This window comes from Pleurodeles waltl, chromosome 10, assembly GCF_031143425.1.
Source record: "Pleurodeles waltl isolate 20211129_DDA chromosome 10, aPleWal1.hap1.20221129, whole genome shotgun sequence".
In the NCBI taxonomy this organism is placed as follows: Eukaryota; Metazoa; Chordata; class Amphibia; order Caudata; family Salamandridae; genus Pleurodeles; species Pleurodeles waltl.
Window position 1 is genome coordinate 599,651,101 of NC_090449.1, and position 23,917 is coordinate 599,675,017.

At 43.7% G+C, this 23,917-nt stretch overlaps 1 protein-coding gene across 2 annotated transcripts in view; it reads right to left on the reverse strand.

Annotated features, from left to right (window-relative positions):
• PLCD1 (phospholipase C delta 1) overlaps positions 1 to 23,917 on the reverse strand; it is a 325,967-nt gene that overhangs the window by 107,611 nt on the left and 194,439 nt on the right. For both annotated transcript variants that reach the window (XM_069211057.1, XM_069211056.1), the window contains exon 8: positions 22,006 to 22,155. In XM_069211057.1, coding sequence (XP_069067158.1) covers positions 22,006 to 22,155 — 150 coding nt within the window. The remainder of the gene's footprint in view (positions 1 to 22,005; positions 22,156 to 23,917) is intronic.

A 23,917-nucleotide genomic window follows, 5' to 3' on the forward strand; every position in this document is an offset into this window, starting at 1 on the left:
GTACTGGCTATGGGTGGAGGATAGGGTGTTAAACAGAAAGTCATCCTCAATTGGTTCAGAATGTAAGGCGACGTTGTGAAATTCGGCTGCCCTTGCGACCACCTGTGTGTAGGATGTACTGTCCTCAGGTGGTGACGGTTTTGTGGGATAGGAGTCTGGGCTGTTGTCAGACACTGGAGCATCGTAAAGATCCCATGCATCGGGATCATCCTGACTCATTGTAGTATGAGCTGGTGAGTGCATCAGTGGTGGAGTTGTTGCTGGTGATGCATGTATTGATGGTGGTGGAGACGGTGGTGGGGTTGTTTTCCTTGCCACTTTTGCCTGTGGTTGCTTGTCCTTTTGTTGAAAGGCAAGTTTCCTTTTTATTTTGATTGGGGGAAGAGTGGTTATCTTCCCTGTGTCCTCATGAATATGAAGCCTTCTTTGCGTGTAGTCAGGCTCTACAGCTTGAAGCTCCTCTCCAAATCTATGTAATTGGGAGGTTAATCCTTGTTCCTCTGTATAGGAGCTAGTTTTCGGCTCCGAGGCTGGATGTTTAGGAACCGAAGCCTTTTCGGAAGTCTTTTTAGGCTCCGAAGAAACCTTCTTTGTTTTCGGCGTGGTGTCTTGGTGCCGAAATTCTTCGGTGCCGCTGTCTCTGTGCCGAAGTTTCTCGGAGCCGCTGTGTCGTCTCCGAGGTTGCTGTGTGGCGGTATCTCGACCGGAGTCGGATGACTTCGACACCAGCATGCCCTTTTTCGGTGCCTTGGATCGGTCACCTAGTTTTCGGGTTAAGCCATGGCCTGTTGGCGGTGGCGTCCCCTGGGCTTTTGTGGACTTCTCGTGAGTCTTGATTTTCGACGTCTTACTCACGGTTTGGAGTGTTTCTTCGGCGTCGAGTTCTTCAGAATCCGACTCGTGGACGGAGAAAGCTTCTTCTTCCTCCTCGAAACGTTCTTGACCTGTCGGCGTGGACGCCATTTGTAGTCTCCTGGCTCTTCGGTCTCTCAGCGTCTTCCTCGACCGAAACGCTCGACAGGCTTCACAAGTATCCTCCTTGTGCTCGGGGGACAAGCACAATTTACAGACCAGATGCTGATCCGTATACGGATACTTGTTATGGCATTTTGGGCAGAAGCGGAATGGGGTCCGTTCCATCAGCCTTGAAGTCGCACGTGGCCGGGCCGACCAGGCCCCGACGGGGGATCGAAAAAACCCCGAAGGGCCACCGGAGCTCTTCAAAATTCGGTGTCGGTTTGTTCTAACTAACCCGATACCGAACGCAAACAATACCGACGATTTTTTCCGAGATTCTAACTAACTTTCCGACCCGAAACACGGAGCGAAAAGGAACATGTCCGAACCCGATGGCGGAAAAAAAAAAATCTAAGATGGAGTCGACGCCCATGCGCAATGGAGTCGAAATGGGAGGAGTCCCTCGGTCTCGTGACTCGAAAAGACTTCTTCGAAGAAAAACAACTTGTAACACTCCGAGCCCAACACCAGATGGCGGACTGTGCACAGCATGTGTATTTGCAGCTACACATGCCATCGAACATATATATATATATATATATATATATATATATATATATATATATATATATATATATATATATATGGAAAATGTCACTTACCCAGTGTACATCTGTTCGTGGCATGGGACGCTGCAGATTCACATACTGTGCATTATCCTGCCATCTAGTGTTGGGCTCGGAGTGTTACAAGTTGTTTTTCTTCGAAGAAGTCTTTTCGAGTCACGAGACCAGAGGACTCCTCCCTTTTGGCTCCATTGCGCATGGGCGTCGACTCCATCTTAGATTGTTTTCCCCGCAGAGGGTGAGGTAGGAGTTGTGAGTATACTAGATATGCCCATGCAATGGAGTAGGTATGTATGTACATAATGTGTATCAAAAGAATATTTATTTACAAATTTACAATTTTCATTCAACTAATAACGGCTACAGGCTCCCGGGGAGGTGGGAGGGCGCATGTGAATCTGCAGCGTCTCATGCCACGAACAGATGTACACTGGGTAAGTGACATTTTCCATTCAGTGGCATGTGTAGCTGCAGATACACATGCTGTGCATAGACTAACAAGCAGTAATCTCCCCAAAAAGTGGTGGTTTAGCCTGTAGGAGTTGAAGTTGTCTGAAATAATGTTCTTAATACAGCCTGTCCTACTGTGGCTTGTTGTGTTGCTAACACATCTACACAGTAATGCTTAGTGAATGTATGAGGCGTAGACCAGGTGGCTGCTTTACAAATTTCTGTCATATGTATATTCCCAAGAAAAGCCATTGTGGCGCCTTTCTTCCTAGTGGAATGTGCTCTTGGTGTAATAGGTAAATCTCTTTTTGCTTTAATATAGCAAGTTTGAATACATTTAACTATCCATTTGGCGATGCCTTGTTTGGATATAGGATTACCTGCATGAGGTTTTTGAAGGCTACAAACAATTGTTTTGTTTTACAAAATTGTTTTGTTCTGTCAATGTAATACATTATTGCTCTTTTTATGTCTAATGTATGTAAGGCTCTTTCGGCTACTGAGTCTGGTTGCGGAAAGAAGACTGGGAGTTCAACAGTTTGGTTTAGGTGGAATGGTGATATGACCTTTGGTAAGAAATTGAGATTTGTATGGAGAACCACTTTATGTATATGTATTTGTATAAAGGGTTCTTGAATTGTAAATGCTTGTATCTCACTTACTCTTCTAAGTGATGTGATAGCTATTAGAAAGGCTACTTTCCAAGTCAAGTATTGCATTTCACAAGAGTGCATGGGTTCGAATGGTGGTCCCATGAGTCGTGTTAATACAATATTAAGGTTCCACGAAGGTACTGGTGGTGTCCTTGGGGGTATGATTCTTTTTAGTCCATCCATAAATGCTTTAATGACTGGGATTCTAAAAAGCGATGTTGTATGTGTAATCTGCAGATAGGCAGATATTGCAGTGAGATGTATTTTAATGGAAGAGAATGCTAGATTAGACTTTTGTAAACTTACAATGTCCTTTGTGGAGGAATGTAGTGGTTGAATGTGATTGGTGTGGCAGCAGCAAACAAATCTTTTCCATTTGTTTGCGTAACAATGTCTTGTTGTAGGTTTGCTAGCTTGTTTAATGACCTCCATACACTCTTGTGTAAGGTTTAAATGTCCGAATTCTAAGACTTCAGGAGCCAGATTGCTAGATTGAGCGATGCTGGATTGGGGTGTCTGATCTGTTGTTTGTGTTGTGTTAACAGATCTGGTATGTTTGGTAATTTGATGTGAGGTACTACTGATAAGTCCAACAGTGTTGTGTACCACGGTTGGCGAGCCCAGGTTGGTGCTATGAGTATTAGTTTGAGTTTGTTTTGACTTAGTTTGTTGACCAGATAAGGAATGAGTGGGAGAGGGGGAAAAGCGTAAGCAAATATCCCTGACCAACTGATCCATAGTGCATTGCCCTTGGATTGAGGGTGTGGGTACCTGGACGCGAAGTTTTGGCATTTTGCGTTTTCTTTTGTTGCGAATAGGTCTATGTTTGGTGTTCCCCAGTGGAGGAAGTGATCCTGTAGGATCTGGGGATGAATTTCCCATTCGTGAGTTTGCTGGTGACCTCGACTGAGATTGTCGGCTAACTGGTTCTGAATCCCTGGTATGTATTGTGCTATCAGGCGAATGTGATTGTGAATTGCCCAATGCCAAATCTTTTGTGCTAAGAGACACAGTTGTGACAAGTGTGTCCCCCCTTGTTTGTTGAGATAATACATTGTTGTCATGTTGTCTGTTTTGACAAGAATGTGTTTGCGGGCTACCAGTGGTTGAAATGCTTTTAATGCTAGAAACACTGCTAGCAGTTCCAAATGATTTATGTGAAGTTGTTTTTGTTGATTGTCCCATTGACCCTGTATGCTGTGCTTGTTGAGGTGTGCTCCCCACCCTATCATGGAAGCATCTGTTGTGATAACAGCTTGAGGCACTGGGTCTTGGAATGGCCACCCTTTGTTTAAATTTATAGGGTTCCACCACTGAAGCGAGAAGTGTGTTTGGCGGTCTATAAACACTAGATCTTGAAGTTGACCCTGTGCTTGTGTCCATTGCTTTGCTAGGCACTGTTGTACGGGCCGCATGTGTAATCTTGCATTTGTGACAATGGCTATGCATGAAGACATCATGCCTAGAAGTTTCATTACAAACCTCACTGGGTAGTGTTGGTTTGACTGTATGCTTGATGTTATATTTTGGAACGCTTGGACCCTTTGTGGGCTTGGAGTGGCAATTGCCTTTTGTGTGTTGAGTGTTGCTCCCAAGTATTGTTGTATTTGGGATGGTTGCAGATGTGATTTCTGGTAATTTATAGAGAACCCTAGTTTGTGTAGAGTTTCTATGACATATTGCGTGTGAAGAAGACACTGTTGTTGAGTATTGGTTTTTATTAGCCAGTCGTCTAAATATGGGAATACGTGCATGTGCTGTCTCCTTATGTGAGCGGCTACTACTGCTAGGCATTTTGTGAATACCCTTGGGGCCGTTGTTATCCCGAACGGTAACACTTTGAATTGATAGTGTACGCCGTGTATTAGAAACCTTAAGTATTTTCTGTGAGAAGGATGGATGGGTATGTGAAGGTACGCATCCTTGAGATCCAATGTTGACATGTAGTCCTCCTTTTTTAGTAAGGGAACCAAGTCTTGAGGTGTTACCATGTGGAAGTGGTCTGATTTGATGAAGAGATTCAGTGTTCTGAGATCTAAGATAGGTCTTAACGTTTTGTCCTTTTTTGGAATTAGGAAATATGGTGAGTAGACACCTGTTCCTTTCTGATGGTTGGGTACTAGCTCTATTGCTTGATTTTGTAATAGTGCTTGTACTTCTATTTGTAATAGGTCTAAGTGTTGTTTGGACAGATTGTGTGCTCTTGGTGGCACATCTGGCGGGAAATTTGTGAATTCTATGCAATAACCATGTTGGATAATGGCTAGGACCCATGCGTCTGTGGTTATGTGTGTCCAGTTTTGATAGTATGCGGTCAGTCTCCCCCCCACTGGTGACAAGTGTTGGGGTTTTGTGACATTGAAGTCACTGTTTGGTCTGGCTTGTTTTGGGTGTCTGGAACTTTCCCCTTCCTCTTGGGAATTGTCCTCCTCTATAGGAGCCAAAAAACCCTCCCCTTTGGTATTGTGCCTGATAGGTGGGTCTGGTTTGAGAGGTGGAAGGCTCTGGTGTTTGCATTCGAAAACCTCCTCTGAATTGTGGCTTTCTAAATGTGCCTCTGACTTGTGGGGAGTAGAGCGCGCCCATGGCTTTGGCCGTGTCTGTGTCTTTTTTTAACTTTTCAATTGCTGTGTCCACTTCCGGCCCAAACAATTGTTCTTGGTTAAATGGCATGTTCAACACCGCTTGTTGGATTTCTGGCTTGAATCCAGAGCTTCTTAACCATGCATGCCTGTGAATGGTTACCACAGTGTTGACCTTTCATGCTGCCGTGTCTGCTGAGTCTAGTGTGGACCTTATTTGGTTGTTGGATATTGCCTGTCCTTCTTTCACAACCTGCTGGGCACGTTTCTGGTGTTCTTTGGGCAAGTGTTGTATAATGTGTTGCATCTCGTCCCAGTGTGCTCTGTCGTAGCGAGCAAGTAGGGCTTGCGAATTAGCGATCCGCCATTGATTGGCTGCCTGTGCTGCCACTCGTTTGCCCACTGTGCCAAACTTTCTACTCTCTTTGTCAGGCAGTGGAGCGTCTCCTGACGATTGAGAGTTTGCTCTCTTTCTTGCTGCTCCCACAACCACAGAGTCCGGTGTAAGTTGTTGTGTTATGAACACAGGATCCGTTGGGGGAGGCTTGTACTTCTTCTCCACCCTAGGCGTGATAGCCCTTCCTTTAACTGGCTCCTGGAATACTTGTTTTGCATGTTTGAGCATACCCAGGAGCATTGGCAGACTCTGGTAGGAAGCGTGGGTGGATGCCAAGGTGTTGAACAGGAAATCATCCTCTATTGGCTCAGAATGCATTGCTACGTTGTGGAACGTAGCTGCCCTGGATAGTACCTGCGTATATACAGTACTGTCCTCTGGAGGTGACGGTTTTGTTGGGTAACAATCCGGACTGTTATCCGATACTGGTGCATCATATAAGTCCCATGCATCAGGATCATCCTGTGTCATCCCTGTATGTATGGGTGACTGCATTGGAGGTGTTCCCACTGGAGACAGTTGTAGTGAGTGTGGTGGGGAACGTTGTGGTGAAAACCTTGGTGGTGGGGATTTTTCTCTAGCCACCTTCGCCTTCGGCTGCATTTCTGTCTCCTTAAATGCCAGTTTTCTTTTGGTCTTAATTGGAGGGAGAGTTTGTATTTTTCCAGTCTCTTTCTGGATATACAACCTCCTTTGTGTATGGTCCGGTTCGTCCATACTTATTTCCTGCTCAAACCTATGCTTTTCCTTCATTTGGCGGGAAAGTCCTTGTTCTTCTGTGTAAGAGCTTCTTTTCGGCTCCGAAGCCGCTTTTTTCGGTACCGATGTTTCAGAAAACGTCTTTTTTGGTTCCGATGATATTTTTCTCACTTTGGGTGAGTCGAACTCTCGGTGTCGAGATCGTTCGGTGCCGGAATCTTGACCGGAGTCGGAAGTCTTCGGCAAATCTCTGGCCTTTTTCGGTGCTGATGTTTGGTCACCTTCTTTTCGATGGGTTAAGCCATGGCCTGCTGGCGGTGGCGTCCCCTTGGCCTTAAAAATCTTTGTGTGAGTTTTGGATGGGGCAGGTTTACTCACTGTTCGCTGCACCGTCGAGGTTCGGTCACTTTCGGATTCGTCCAAGTCCGATCCCTGGATGGAAATTCTTTCCTCCTCTCCGACGTCGAGTTGCTCTCTCGGTGTCAACGCCATTTGCAGTCTTTTTAGATCGAAACGCTCGACAAGCCTCGCAAGTATCCTCCCTGTGTTCTGGTGATAAACACAGATTACAGACCAGGTGCTGGTCTGTATAGGGATACTTCGAATGGCACTTCGGACAGAAGCAGAAGGGGGTCCGGTCCATTAGTCTTCGACGATGGATGTGGTCGGGCCGACCAGGCCCCACTGAAGAATGGAAGGCCCGAAGGGCCGCCGGAGCGCTCCTGCTGTCGGTGCCGATGCAATAACACCAACCCGGTACCGAACGAGAACAATACCGTCGAATTTTCGATATTTAGCTAACTTTCCCGATTTGAAATACGGAGCGAAGAGGAACAAGTCCGAACCCGATGGCGGAAAGAAAACAATCTAAGATGGGGTTGACGCCCATGCGCAATGGAGCCAAAAGGGAGGAGTCCCTCGGTCTCGTGACTCGAAAAGACTTCTTCGAAGAAAAACAACTTGTAACACTCCGAGCCCAACACTAGATGGCAGAATAATGCACAGCATGTGTATTTGCAGCTACACATGTCACTGAACATATATATATATATATATATATGGAAAATGTCACTTACTCAGTGGACGTCTGTTTGTTGCATGTATTGCTGCAGATTCACATGCTTTGCATAAGACCGTCATCTAGTGTTGGGCTCAGAGTGTTACAAGTTGTTTTTCTTCAAAGAAGTTTTTTCGAGTCATGAGATTGAGTGACTCCTTCTCTCGGCGATAGTCCTTTGTTAGATTGTTTTCCCATAGGAGGGTGAAATAAGGAGTGAAGAAATGTATATGTACATATACATAGTAAGAAAAGAAGATGTCCATGCAAAGTATGGAAAATGTCACTTACCCAGTGTACATCTGTTTGTGGCATGTTCCGCTGCAGATTCACATGCTATGCACAGTTCCTGCCATCTAGTGTTGGGCTCGGAGTGTTACAAGTTGTTTTTCTTCAAAGAAGTCTTTTCGAGTCACGAGACCGAGTGACTCTTCCTTTTCGGCTCCATTGCGCATGGGCATCGACTCCATCTTAGATTGTTTTCCCGCAGAGGGTAAGGTAGGAGTGATAGAGTGAGAATAGAAAGATGTCCATGCAATGGGATAGAGATGTATGTCCAAAGTTTAAGTAAAGGAATGTTTATATATATATGTCCAATTTTAATTATAACTTAAACAGCCACAGGCTCCCGGGGAGGAGGGAGGGCTCATTTGAATCTTCACCGGAACATGCCACGAACAGATGTACACTGGGTAAGTGACATTTTCCGTTCGGTGGCATGTGTAGCTGCAGATACACATGCTATGCATAGACTACAAAGCAGTAATCCTCCCCAAAGCGGTGGTCAGCCTGTAGGAGTTGAAGTTGTTTGAAATAGTGTTTTTAGTACAGCCTGTCCTACTGTGGCTTGTTGTGTTGCTAACACATCTACACAGTAATGCTTATTAAAGGTATGAGGTGTGGACCAAGTGGCTGCCTTACAGATCTCTGTCATTGGTATGTTTCCCAAAAAGGCCATTGTTGCTCCTTTCTTTATAGTGGAGTGTGCTTTAGGTGTAATGAGTAGTTGTCTTTAGCTTTCAGGTAACAAGTTTGTATACAGTCCACTATCCATCTGGCTATGCCTTGTTTGGATATAGGGTTACCAGTATGGGGTTTTTGGAAAGCGACAAACAACTATTTGGTTTTACGGAATGCTTTTGTTCTGTCGATGTAATACATTAGAGCTCTTTTTATATCTAATGTATACAGTGCTCTTTCTGCCACTGAGTCTGGCTGTGGGAAGAAGACTGGGAGTTCCACTGTTTGGTTTAAATGAAACAGTGAGATGATTTGTGGTAGAAATGTTGGATTTGTGCGTAGTACAACTTTATGTTTGTGTACTTGTATAAATGGTTCTTGAATCATGAAAGCTTGTATTTCACTAACTCTTCGTAATGAAGGGACTGCCACTAGAAACGCTACTTTCCAAGTTAAGAATTGGATCTGACAAGAGTGCATGGGTTCAAATGGTGGGCCCATAAATTGTGTGAGTACAAGATTAAGATTCCACAAGGGTACTGGTGGAGTTCTTGGAGATATGATTCATCTTAGACCTTCCCTGAATGCTTTAATGACTGATATCCTAAATAGGGATTTGGTCTGTTTATTTTGCAAATAAGCTGAAATTGCAGTGAGATGTATTTTGATGGATGAAAAAGCTAGATTTGCTTTTTGTAGGTGGTGTAAATATCCTACGATGTCTTGTATGGACGCATCCAACGGAGCTATGTGTTTTGCTTGGCAATAGAAAACAAATCTTTTCCATTTGTTCGCATAACATTGCCTAGTGGTAGGTTTTCGTGCTTGTTTAATGACTTCCATACACTCATTTGGCAGGTTTAGATAGCCAAATTCTAAGATTTCAGGAGCCAGATTGCTAAATTGAGCATCGCTGGATTGGGGTGTCTGATCTGCTGTTTGTGTTGTGTTAACAGATCTGGCCTGTTTGGGAGCTTGACGTGAGGTACTATTGAGAGGTCCAACAGTGTAGTGTACCATGGTTGGTGTGCCCACGTTGGTGCTATAAGTATTAGTTTGAGTTTGTTTTGATGCAGTTTGTTGACTAGAAATGGAATGAGTGGGAGAGGGGGAAAAGCGTAAGCAAATATCCCTGACCAGTTGATCCACAGAGCATTGACCTTGGACTGAGGGTGTGGGTACCTGGATGCAAAGTTTTGGCATTTTGCCTTTTGGTTTGTGGCGCACAGATCTATGTCTGGTGTCCCCCACTGACAAAAGTGTTTGTGTAGTACCTGGGGATGTATTTCCCACTCGTGAGTTTGCTGGTGATCCCGACTGAGGTTGTCTGCTAATTGATTGTGAATCCCTGGAAAGTATTGAGCTATTAGGTGAATGTTGTTGTGAATTGCCGAATGCCAATTTTTTTGTGCTAGGAGGCAAAGTTGCGATGAGTGTGTTCCCCCTGTTTGGTTAAGTAGTACATTTTTGTCACATTGTCTGTTTTGACAAGAATGTGTTTGTGAGCCAGAAGGTTGAAAGGCTCTTAGTGCTAGAAAGACTGCTGGCAGCTCTAAGTGATTTATGTGTAGCTGCTTTTGCTTGCTGTCCCACTGTCCCTGTATACTGTGATTGTTGAGGTGTGCTCCCCACCCAATCATTGATGCATCTGGTGTGAGAATGGCGTGAGGCACAGGGTCTTGAAATGGCCGCCCTTTGTTTAAATTTGTGGGATTCCACCACTGAAGCGAATAGTGTGTTTGGCGGTCTATCAACACTAGATCTTGGAGATGACTCTGTGCCTGTGACCATTGTTTTGCAAGGCACTGTTGAAAGGGCCGCATGTGTTACCGTGCGTTTGGGACAATTGCGATGCATGATGCCATCATGCCCAGTAGTTTCATCACAAATCGGACTGTGTAGAGATGATTTGGTTGTATTTTTGGCAACATGGTGTGGAATGATTGCACTTTGTGGGCTTGGACTTGCAAGCCCCTTTTGAGTGTTGAGTGTAGCTCCCAAGTACTGCTTAATTTGGGAGTGTGATTTTTGATAATTTATCGAAAACCCTAGTGTGTATAGGGTATCTATTACATAACGTGTGTGATGTTGACGCTGTTTTTGAGTGTTGGCATTTATTAGCCAATCGTCGAGATATGGGAATACTTGCATGTGTTGTCTCCTTATATATGCTGCTACTACGGCAAGGTATTTTCTAAATACTCGGGGGGCTGTTGTTATCCCGAAGGGTAATACTTTGAATTGGTAATGTTTCCCTTGTATAACAAACCTGAGATATTTTCTGTGAGCTGGATGGATGGGTATGTGAAAATACGCATCTTTTAAATCCAGTGTTGACATGTATTCTCCCTGTTTTAGTAATGGGACTACATCTTGTAGTGTCACCATGTGGAAGTGTTCTGATTGAATGTAGAGGTTGAGAGTCCTGAGATCTAATATTGGCCTTAGCGTTTTGTCCTTTTTGGGAATGAAGAAGTACAGGGAATAGACCCCTGTTCCGTTTTGAAGATGAGGCACTAGTTCTATGGCTTGTTTGGTTAATAGTGCCTGCACCTCTGTTTGTAACATTGCTAGATGTTGCGACAATAGTTTGTTCGCTTTTGGGGGAATATCTGGAGGAAAATGTGTGAATTCTATGCAGTAACCATATTGGATAATTGATAGTACCCATGTGTCTATTGTGATGTTTGACCATTGATTGTGAAACATTTTCAGTCTTCCTCCCACATGGGATGTGTGTTGGGGGAAGGTGATGGCAAAGTCACTGGTTGTTGTTAGTGGCTTGCTTTGTAGACTTGAATTTTCCCCTGAATTTGGGAACTTGCCCTCTGAAGGATCCTCGAAATCCCCCTTTTTGATACTGTGTTTGGTATGAGGGCTTTGTGAGGTGGAGGGTTCTGAGGACTGTGGCCTGAAACCCCCTCTATACTGCGGCTTCCAAAATGTCCCTCTGTATTGGGATGAATAAAGCGCTCCCATCGCTTTGACTGTGTCTGTATCCTTTTTCATTTTTTCTATGGCTGTGTCCACCTGTGTGCCGAATAACTGCTGTTGGTTGAAGGGCATGCTGAGGACAGCCTGTTGGATCTCAGGTTTAAAACCTGAGGATCTGAGCCATGCATGGCGTCTAATGGTAACTGCCGTATTTATGGTTCTATTGCGGCTGTATCAGCTGAGTCTAACGCTGACCTTATCTGGTTATTTGTTTATGCCTGTCCCTCCTCTACTACCTGCTGAGCTCTCTTTTGGTGTTCTTTGGGGAGATGTTGAATAATGTCCTTCATCTCATCCCAATGAGCCCTGTCATATCTTGCCAGGAGGGCCTGTGAGTTCGCCATGCGCCACTGATTGGCTGCTTGTGATGCTATCCTCTTTCCTGCCGCATCAAACTTTTTACTTTCCTTATCTGACGGGGGTGCATCTCCACAGGACTGCGAGTTAGCTCTTTTCCTCGCTGCACTGACAACTACCGAATCTGGTGGCAGCTGTTGCGTGATAAATACTGGGTCAGAAGGTGGTGGTTTATACTTCTTTTCTACCCTTGGGGTTATGGCCCTTCCTGTAACTGGCTCCTGGAAAATCTGTTGGGCATGTTTGAGCATACCCGGGAGCATAGGTAGACTTTGGTATGTTGCATATGTTGAGGACAATGGATTAAAAAGAAAGTCGTCCTCTAGTGGTTCAGTGTGCATGCTTACATTGTGGAAAGCTGCAGCCCTAGCCAAAACCTGTGTGTAGGAGGTGCCATCTTCAGGTGGAGAGGGCTTAGACGGATTGCACTCTGGGCTGTTGTCTGACACAGGGTCATCATAAAGATCCCACGGATCTGTGTCCTGATGTGACTGCATAGTGTGTGTGGGAGACTGTGCAGTAGGTGTAGCAGGTGGCGAGACAGTTCGTTGAGGAGAATGAGGAGGAGACTGGGCTGGAGAAAACTGGCGTGGCGGGGATTGCTCTCTTGGCACTTTAGCCTTTGGCTGATCAGTGTCCATATGCCCATGAAAAGCCAGCTTTCTTTTAAATTTGAGGGGAGGTGCTGTGAGGATCTTGCCAGTATCCTTTTGGATCTGTATCCTGGCTTGTCTGTCATCAAATTCCTCCATTTGTTGAAGCTCTTCCTCAAATCTATGGCTTTCCTTAAGCTTTTAGAAAGTCCATGTTCCTCAGTATATGATTGTCTTTTCGGCTCCGAAGCCCGTTTTTTCAGTACCGTAATGCCCAGGGTGATAGTAGGTCTCGGTTCGGAGAGAGACTTTCGGGGTCTCGACTCGACCGGCCGGTGTCTAATTGTGTCTCGTCTCGAGTCCGAAGACTTCGATGCGGGTGTGGCCTTTTTCGGTGCCAAAGGTGTTACTTGGTCACCGCTTGATTTTTTCCGGGTGGAGCTATGGCCTTCCAGCAGGGGCATCTCCGAGGCCTTTTGTTTGGTCTTGGTGTGGGTCAGGGCAGGTGTACTCACATGCTGGCCCGCTGTCGGTGGTCGGTCGACGTCGGATTTGTCCGAATCGGATCATTGAACGGAGATGGCAGTGTGGATCATCTCCTCTTCTTCCACGTCGAGGTGTTTGGTGCTCTTGGACGCCATTTGTAGCCTTCTCGCCCTTCGGTCTTTTAAGGTCTTCTTGGAACGGAAGGACCTGCAGGCCTCACAAGTATCCTCTTGGTGATCTGGTGACAAACACAGATTACAGACCCGATGTTGATCTGTGTAGGGATACTTTGCGTGGCACGGAAGGCAGAATCGGAATGGGGTCTGGTCCATGAGGCTTCAACGCTTCTTGCGGTTGGGCCGACCAGGCCCAGGTTGGGCACGGGTGCCCCGAAGGGCAACCGAAGGGGTGTGTCCACCGGAACTGAGGTGTTGATGCAAGATGGGGCACGATAAAGAACAATACCGATGAATTTCAGTGATTTTGTAAGTTTTCCGAATTGAACAGCCGGAGTGAAGAGGAACACGTCCGAACCCGATGGCGGAAAGAAAACAATCTAAGATGGAGTCGATGCCCAGGCGCAATGGAGCCGAAAAAAGGAGGAGTCACTGGGTCCCGTGACTCGAAAAGACTTCTTCGAAGAAAAAAAAACTTGTAACACTCCGAGCCCAACACTAGATGGCAGGAACTGTGCATAGCATGTGTATCTGCAGCTACACATGCCACTGAACATACATATTTACATAAAGAAAGTACTACAACGGCTACAGGCTTCCGGGGAGGACGCATGTGAATCTGCAGCACTACATGCCACGAACAGATATACACGGGGTAAGTGACATTTTCCGTTCGATGAAATGTGTAGCTGCTGATACACATCCTTTGCATAGACTGAAAAGTAGTCTCCTCCTAAAGTAAGCAGTGGTTAGCCTGTAGGAGTTGGAGTAGCTTGAAATAATGTTTTAAGCACTGCTTGACCAATGTTTGCTTGTTGGCAAGATAACACATCCACACAGTAGTGGTTAGTAAATGTGTGTGGTGTGGACCATGTGGCTGCTTTGCATAGGTCTACCATTGGTATATTTCCTGAGAATACCATAGAAGCTCCTTTCTTTCTAGTAGAACGTGCTTTAGGAGTGACTAATAGCTGTCTTTTAGCTTTAAGGTATCAAGTTTGAATACACTTTACTATCCATCTAGCTAACCCTTGTTTTGAAATAGGATTACCCTTATGAGGTTGCTGAAAAGCCATAAAAAGTTGTTTAGAATTTCTGAAATCTTTTGTTCTATCTATGTAATACATAAGAGCTCTTTTGACATCAAGAGTGTGAAGAGCTCTTTCAGCAACTGAATCTGGCTGTGGAAAGTAGTCTGGCAATTCCACGGACTGCCTGATGTAAGATGGTGAAAGCACTTTGGGTAGGAATTTGGGGTTTGTCCTAAGTACTATTTTATGTTTGTGAATTTGAAAGAAAGGTTCTTCTAAAGTGGATGCTGGAATTTCACTAACTCTTCTTAAGGAAGTAATTGCTATTAGGAAAGCAACTTTCCATGAGAGAAACTGAAGAGAGCATGGGTTCAAATGGTAGACCCATTAAGATTCCAGGCAGGAGCTGGTGGTACTCTAGGTGGAATAACTCTTTTAAGGCCTTACATAAAAGCTTTTATTACAGAAATTCTAAACAAAGAAGTATGTTGTCTGTTTTGGAGGTAAGCTGATATTGCTGTTAAATAAATTTTAATGAGTATGCAAGATTTGCTTTTTGTAAGTGAAGCAAATAACAGACAATATCTTGTACTGATGCTTTAAGTGGATCAATGTTTTTGGGTGGACAGTAAAATACAAAACGTTTCCATTTAGCTGCATAGCACTGTCTGGTTGTAGGTTTACGTGCTTCCTTTAGAATGTCCATACAATCGATGGAAACTGCAGATATCCAAAACTCTATGACCTCAGGAGCCAAATCGCCAGGGTGATTATACTGGGTTTGGGATGCCTGATTTGACCTTTGTTTTGAGCCAGTACGTCTTGTCTGTTTGGGAGCTGGTGCTGTGGTACTACAGATAGATCCAATAGTGTTGTGTACCAGTGTTGGCATGCCCACATGGGAGCTATGAGTATTATAGTGAGGGAGGTGTGACGGATCTTGTTGACCAGAAATGGAATTAGTGAAAGAGGGGGCAAAGCGTAAGCAAATATCCCTGACCAATTGATCCCTAGAGCTTTGCCCTTGGATCGAGGGTATGGGTAACTGGATGCGAAGTTTGGGCATTTTGCATTTTCACTTGTTGTGAAAAGGTCTATGTCTGGTGTTCCCCACATGTGAACGTACTGTTGAATTACTTGTGGGTGAATCTCCCATTTGTGTGTTTGTTGCTGCGTCCTGCTTAAGAGGTTTGCTAGTTTGTTGTGAATCCCTGGGATATACTCTGCTAGTAGTTGATTGCGATTGTGAATTGCCCATTTCCAAATTGCCTGTGCTAGAAGGGACAATTGGGAGTGTCCTCCCCCCGTTTTTGCAGATAATACATTGTTGTCATGTTGTCTGTCCTTATTAACACTATCTTGTGTGTGATCTGTGGCTGGAATGCTTTAAGTGCTAAGGACACTGCTAGCAATTCCAAGTGGTTTATGTGGTAGGTTTGCTGGACTGAGTCCCATTCTCCCTGTATAGTTAGATAGCTGAGATGGGCTCCCCAACCGGTCATTGATGCCTCTGTGGTGATTTGGTCTGTGGTACAGGGTCCTGAAATAGCCACCCTTTTAATAAGTTGGTGTGATTCCACCATTGCAGAGAGTTGGTCTGGTGGTCCAACAACATTAGTTTGTGAAGTTGACCCTGTGCCTGAGACCATTGTTGCGAAAGACACTGTTGTAGGGGTCTCATGTTTAGAAGTGCACTGGGTAATATTGCTATGCAGGATGCCATCATTCCCAAGAATTTCATAATAAACCTTACTGTGTAAGTTTGATTGTATTGTAGCTGAGATATGAGATTGTGAAACGGTTGATTTCTCTGCGGTTTTGGTAAGCTAATGCTGACTGAGTGTTCACAATTGCTCCCAGATATGGTTGTATTTGTGCTGGTTGAAGGTGAGATTCCTAGTAACTGATTGTAAACCCTAGACTAGGGTATCTATTGTATATTGTGTGTGTTTTTGACAGGTTTGAATGGTGCTGGCTTTTATGAGCAAGTCATCCAGATACGGAAAAACATGTATATGTTGTTCTGAGATATGCTGCAGCCACTGCTAGGCATTTGGTAAATACCCTTGGTGCTGTTGTTACTGCAAGGGTAGCACTTTTTAATTGGTAGTGCTTGCCTGCTATCACAAACCTTAAGTATTTGCAATGTGTTGGATGTATGGGAATATGGAAGTAAGCATCTTTTAGATTTAATGCTGTCATGTAGTCCTGTTTTTGTAGTAAGAGAATGACATCCTAAAGAGTGACCATGTGGAAATGCTCTGAAAGAATGTATTGATTGAGGGGTCTGAGATCGAGGAATGGTCTGAGAGTGCCATCCTTCTTTGGTATGAGGATGTATAGAGAAAATACTCCTGTCCCTTGTTGAGGTATAGGTACTATCTCTATTGCATCTTTGAGTAGAAGTGATTGTACCTCATGTTTTAGCAAAACGAGGTGTCCTGGAAAAAGCCTGTGTGAGCGAGGGGGAACATTTGGTGGAGTGGAGTTGAGTTCTAGGCAATAACCATTGTGGATAATTGACAGTACCCATTGATCTGACGTAATGTTGTGCCATTGATGATACAAATATTGCAGCCTTCCTTCCACAGGAGATGTGTACTGTGTGGGGATGTTGAGAAAGTCACTGTTTTGATGGGGTAGAGGCACCTCTTGTGGCAGTAGATTTCCCCCTACCTCTAAAGTTGATTCCTCTATAGGATCCTTTGAAAAACCCTCTAGAGTAATATTGTTGTCCCTGCTTTTGTTGGGAGGTAGAGGCCTCAGATTTCAAAAGGTTTTAAAACCACCTTTGAAGTGGGGCCTGCGAAAAGTACCCAAACAGGTATTGCGCAAAAGGCACCCATGGCATTATCCACCTCTGGTCCAAATAACTGCTGTTTGTAAAGGGCATAATAAGGACCTCTTGCTGTATTTCAGGTTTGAACCCTGAAGATCGCAACCAAGCTTGCCTCCTGATTATTACGCTAGAGTTTATACTCCTACCTGCGGTGTCTGCTGCATCTAGGGCGGATCTAATTTGGTTTTTGGAGATAGCATGTCCTTCTGCAACTACCTGCTGTGCCCTTTTTTGGTGTTCCGGTGGGAGCTATTGCAGAAACACCTGCATCTCGTCCCAATGGGCCCTATGGTACCTGGTTAAAAGAGTCTGGGAATTGGCAATTCTCCAATGCAGCCAGGTGGGAGCAAACATGTTTCCCAGGGTGGGCTCCCTATGACACAGTAACTGAGCTGGCTCAGGGGAATGTGCCTCCCAGTGTAGTGGATCCTATTTAGTTTTAATGGGAATCAGGAGATTACATTAGCCTTCTAGTTGCATGCCTGTACCCCCATCACCTAGTGACTTTTAATCTACTTAGCCTGCTCTGTCTTAGCCTATTTATTGAATTATTTGTTTCTAAATGGCTGTTATTTTTATAGCTAGTGAATTTTTTTGATTTTACGTTATCAGTGCCACTCTGTAAAAGCGTCACTATCAGCACCAAAGTTAAGTGAGATATGTAGGTATTCACATCATGTCTCTTTCTCACTTATGTGTGATGGGAACATAATGTACTTTTGGGGAGAATTGTTTTTTTATAATTGCTGCCCCAAGCATGCCTCCTTATCTGTTGTTTGGGAACATACGTCAGGGGTCCTACAAGATCTGTATAAATACATCTCACGAAAACAAGGTTATCAGAGAGATTCCTACCAGATGTTGTCGACGCCATTTATGCTGCACGTCACCTTGATGCAGATCCAGCCTACGTGTCAACACTGAGTCTGACCTACATACCTCATTTCAATGTAACAAGGGTTGGGGGGTACTTCTCATAGACATGGTACTGGCAGATTAGGTTTATCACACCTAGCTCTCTTTAGGTTAGAGATTAGGTTGTCCATGCTATGGTTTTAGGGATATTTTACATTCCATGTTTATTGCAATATGGTGGGGGTCTTTTTATTCACAACTCTCATTTTTACCATCCTGCTTCTTGCATTGTTCATTATCCTAATCATCGCAGCTCATGCATTTTACAGTCGATTGCAGTCTTTTTAATAAATCTGTTAAAAACTTGCCTGCATCTCCTTCGTTGCCTGTGTGTGATTGAGACTTATTACTAACGTGAGAAAAGAGTAATCTCCGTTCCACCACTACTTACCGGAAATGTTGCATCCTAGAGTCCATGCGTAAGGCTGTCAGAAATCACCTTTTACTGTTTGAGTTTTTGGTGAGGTACTGGTTGTGAGCTGGGAGGGTTGGGCTGACAGTTGCGACTTGTTGTAGGATTGGCATAGTCGCCTACAAACAAAAGTGCTGTCATCCCTAAACCAGCAGTCTTGCCTAAGAGCAAGAGTCCAACTAGGACAACAGGATCTTTCAAGGATCGAAAAGGTGGCCAAGTGCCCCCCCCCCTCTCCTTTTATCATACATTTCGGCTCCAGGGGATGGGGTATTCAGTGTTAATTATGCTCTGGGATGGGAGCCTTCTGGTTTTTTTTTTACAGCAGACCCCTCAGAGGCACAGAGAGGACATACACTCCCTCCCTCCCCTTAATTGTTTATGGGACCCAGGAGATGGGGCTTCCAGGGCCTTCTAGGTCAGCCACGGGGATGGGGTCCCCTGTGCCCCTAACCCACCTGGCCACCCTGGGAGGGGTAATTTATTTTTAAGGTGCAAGTTGTTTTTATTTTTTAAAGCAGATTTGTGGATCCTCTAAGAATGTGCAGCAAATTTAAAACAAAAAGCATTTTTGGCTCCAGGCATGGTCCCTCCAGGACCTGCCTTGCCCTCATGCCTTCTTTCAATGTTTGTATTAGGACTCAAGACTGATACCCAAGTCCTAAGATGGCTGCCACCATATCGTTGTTGATGTGGTGGCAGCCAATCTGATCTCAACAGGAGATCCATCAGCTCTGTGGATCCTCCGAAGCGTGAAATATAACACGTTTTTTAGCCTTAATTGCTCAAAAACTACTAAACAGATTTGCACCAAGTCACAAAAGAACTCTTTCTGGACCAAGAACCATCTTTCTGCCAAATTTGGTGTAAATCTGTTCTTCGGTTTGGGCTGTAGCTATGTCTAAAGTTCCTACTGAAAAAAGATTACGGGTATGATGTTTTGGAACTCACATTTTTCTCAGCTCAACAGATCATTACAAAACATTTCATGTACAAACTATTCAAAAAGTAGCACTTTTTAGAAAGGTTTGTGGAGATTTGTCAAAACGGTGGCAAAGTTATTAGCAACACAAAAGGAATTTCCTTTGGAAACACAATCCTAACTATAGCAACACAGTGGCGAGATATAGATATGGAAAATGTCACTTACCCAGTGTACATCTGTTCGTGGCATGAGACGCTGCAGATTCACATGCTGTGCATTATCCTGCCATCTAGTGTTGGGCTTGGAGTGTTACAAGTTGTTTTTCTTCGAAGAAGTCTTTTCGAGTCACAAGACCGAGTCACTCCTCCCTTTCGGCTCCATTGCTCATGGGCGTCGACTCCAACATATGCTGGAGCACTAAGGGCAAAAGCATATTTGTGCTTATGTTATCTATCTGGCTGTAGTGTTTAAGGAGGAATGTTGTCAAGCTGTGGTTTCAAAAATATCTGAGATTCAATATAGTTTGGCAAATTTCCAAACAGTCTTCAGTACATCTACTAACAAAGGCCTTACTAGGGCAGGCTTGGGTGTCACTGTTTTGCTCTTATGCTTTACCTATGGCTAACATATTGATTACGAGCAGTGAGATGAAACCACATATTTCTCAGAACAGGCTTTAGAATTGGTAAGTGCAGAGTTCAAAAAAGTCAACACAGATTCAGAATAGAGAGTGCGGTAAATTAGAGATGATGATGATGCAATTACTTGTTAGTTATCGAATCTTGAGGCTTTTTTCAGCACAAAGTTTTAAAGCATGGACAAAATGGGTAATTGCCCAGGGCCCCCATCTTCCAAGGGCTCCCCCCCCGAAGGTAATCTATATCTCTCTCTAGCTTCTTTCTACCGACTTCTACGTCTGAGCCTCTCTTCTTTTTTTCTGCCTACCTCTACCACGGTCTCTCTTTGCCCAGTATCATCTTAAGGATACTGGGGTCCTAGGAAAGACATATTTCAAATGAGTTTGGAATTCATTTCTGAAAGTTTTGTATCATTTGATCTACATTTAGCAGAAACGTGGGTAGTAAAATTCAAAGTTGTTATAAACAGGGAGGCCCAAAATACATCTTACCCTGGGCCCCAAAAATCCTTAAGATGGCACGGTCTTTCAATGAAGAGGTATACACCATTTTTTACACGTTTGAAAGCAAAACATGCCTTGCAATGCAATAAACTGGGACGAAATGAAGGATGTCTAAGCGTTTTTAAAACTAAATACATGCAAAATGGAGTTTCAGCTGCAGACACCGCGTCTCTTCATGTGGTGTCACTATGGCTCTGGGTAGGTTTGCAAAAACACTGGGCCTTGCCTTGTAGCTGTACGTAGATTTCCATGTGATGACATTTGCGTATTAGTGAACTACCATTTTCTCTTCCGTTTAATCAATAAATTATTTTATCAAAGGTTTAAGGACTTAGGAGTGGAGTTGGCCACTCTGGAGGGGTGCTGGTTTTTCAGGACATCACTACCAGACCACCTATTATGGGTACTGGAAGGGGTGGACACTTGGAGAGAGCCTAGGGGTGAGGTTCTTCTCCGGGCAATGCATGAAAACCCTTTCACCCCAAAGCTGTGGAAAAAAAAGCTTATGAGGCTGTGGCTGTGCTGATGCACTGGGCAGGCTGCATACCCTGCACATAGACATCAGGTGAAAAGAGCCTCCATACGTGAACTGGAAACATATATACGCAAAGTGAACTAGATACATTATATTATTATATATATATGTTTCCAGTTCACTTTGCCTTTCACCATGTGGTAGAGGCTCATTATCGGGAAACTGCAACGGGAGCTAATATTGGGTGATTCACAGTGGCATTGCTTTTTCCCCACGCAACAGCAAGGCCCAGGTGAATTGTAGCATTGTTCATCTATTATTCATATTTTAAAGCTCATAACCTGCAATTAGTATGGCCGCATAGCACATTCAGAAGAAAAACACAAACACTGCCAAAATGTACATCGTGAATAAAAGGCTATTTGCAGTTTCTGTAAACTCCCTCAATACCCTGCTTTTCATGTTTTTTTCTGATCTGCAGGCGTGGCACCTTCGGCTTAATCATTTCAAGCCAGCAACTTCCAAGAACAGATCATGTTTCGCTGATGAGAGCGAGTCATTTTTTCCCCACGATAAGCTCCTCTAGAATGTCAGCCATAAGGAAAACATGTCTTCCCACGGCTGGACTTTTAGCCATCTATATATACCCAGTACTGTTCGAGTGCGAGACAGTTTCACAGAAATGTATTTTTCTTTTTAAATATGAACATGTATAGATTAATTTTTTGGACTGACGTGGTGGTTCTGCAGCAACTTTTTTATGCTAAACTCCGTAGGTAAGCATATATTTTATGAGCTTTAGGTGTAACACATTTTATAAGCAAAATGTTTCAGTCTTGTGGGGGTGGAGGCCTGGATCATGACTAGATACCCCGCCACCCATCCATCCAACCAACCACCCTCCCACTACCACTCATCTACCTCAAGCAGATACCATCCTCATACACAGATCTTCCTTGCTCCAAAATTCACCTAAAATAAGTTAGGACACACGCAAAACACCAACTATAGTTGGAAGTTAACCACGGAGAGGGGCTCGATTCCACAGCGATAGGAGAAATATTGCCTGAAAGCAGAAGTGCATCTGAGAAAAAACAGGTGGGATAGAAGGTAAGACAAGTGGTGACTTGGCCTCAAGCCTGAACACGACATTAACAGCTGGTATAATTAGTCTCTTGCAACCGTTCACATCTGTATACCATTATTATGTCTTTATACTTGTGTAACGTGTATCCATCTATGCAACACAGATTACCGACCAAATCAGCAGCTTGATTTACCTCGGGTGACGGGAAATCTTCTAGGTTACTGTTGAGAGGCACAGTAAGCAGCTTGTCTCCCAAGATGTTCTTCAGGTGGTTGGCCATCACTATCTGTTGGTCCACGGTGCAGTGGTTCTCCAGGGAAATTATAACCGGGTAAAGAGATGCCTGTCAATGAAAGCAATCCACAACTGCATTCAACTGCACGTGACACTGGTTTGATTTTAACAATCCCTCAGTTTAATCCCTTTCTAGTAGCCTTCTTAGCTCCTTGAATGAGATTAATCAATCAATTTGGTAACAATATATTTCTACTATCTCTAACGCTATACAATGATAAGTAACGGAGGATAGAGCTGTCGAAATTTTGAACTGCATACTGTTAAGTGCAGATAGTCCTGAAGCTAACCTGACCGGCTAAAAAAAAGTTCCCCAACTCAAAGGAGAGGAATTGCTTGCCGCAAAATGTTTGGCTTCTTCCCTGGGGATGTGGACTTTTTCCTAACTCAAGAGCACCATGTTAGTGGATCAACTTAATGTAAAATGGCAAATAACTCTAGCCCACATTTGCCCTGGAATGTGTACATAAGCGTGGGAACAACAGGGTGATCTCCCTAAAAGTCATAAACACTACTGTCTTACTCATCGTAGACCTTCCGGTACAAGTTGACTAAATGTGAATCTTCTTCTAGATTCCCATCAGCACTCTTCCTTTGCAACTGCTCCAGATTATCCACACAACAGATACTTCGGCAGAGTTAAGTGTGTCAGAAATGTACGTTTGTGCAGCAAGCATTTTGTGCTTTTTTCCTTCACATGTAAAATATATTTCCTTGTGCAGAAATCTGTTTCCCTATGCTACCTCTAACCCCTTTGTCCTTTTATGCACCAGCTCTATTATTCCGATCCCCTTGTACATCCATCCAACCAGTTTTTTAACCATTGTCAAGTTTGTCTTCTGTCACCACATCCTCACATCACATTCACTCTCTCAGCCCCCATACTGCCAACAACTCCATATTCACTCCCTACCACCGGCAGCCACTCACACTCATCCACCACTTTTTCTAATTTTGTTTGCAAAATCAAAGGACAAAACATTAATTGAAAGTTTCCTACAAATTAAACAAAAATATCCACTATTCAGACTTAACTTTATGACTTATATTTAGGAACTGTGCGTATTTGTTTCTTGTTTGTTCTCTAATTCACCTCAAAACACTTTTTTCCCCCTTTATGGGCAAACGTTAATCTTTTATATGCGTAAAATAATTATTAAATACATGCTGTGCCTCTCATACAGTATTTTAGATACATTTTTATTTATTGTTTTTAAATGAAATTGTTAATTACTGTACGTTTTAACTTTTTTTTTTTTTTACCAAATAATATGTTTTGATTATAAGGACCTACTGATTTAACATGAATTGGTGTTTGCAGGACATACATCATTGGGCAATAAAGCAAATGATAAACTATGTTATTTAACATTCATTAAGTTACCACATCACAAGGAAACTTTCCTATTTGAAACAAAGCTGAAAAAATGTCAGCAACCACTCAAAGTGTACTAGATGTTGCTGCTTCTATCAGTATGGCCAATAAGTCATTAAATGTGTGTCTTTCTGTTTTCTCCAGCCCTGATAGAAGCTAATATGAAATTGTTTACATCTTGCCTGTATGGCAGAAAGCAGTATATTCAAATAGACTCATCCTGATCACCATGGACATTTGTTTGGGTTGACCAGGCGTAGCAGCAGCTATTACTAACCCATCTTTTAGTATCCCTGGCACTGATTGTACTACCCCTGGTCTCAGTGGTCCTGATGGAAGGGGTAGGTAACGAAAGTAAAAGGGCTTCAACAGCCTTTCTTACTTCCCGTGGCAGAAGGTAGATCTAACTAGTTAATCTCAGACTAAGTTTAACAGG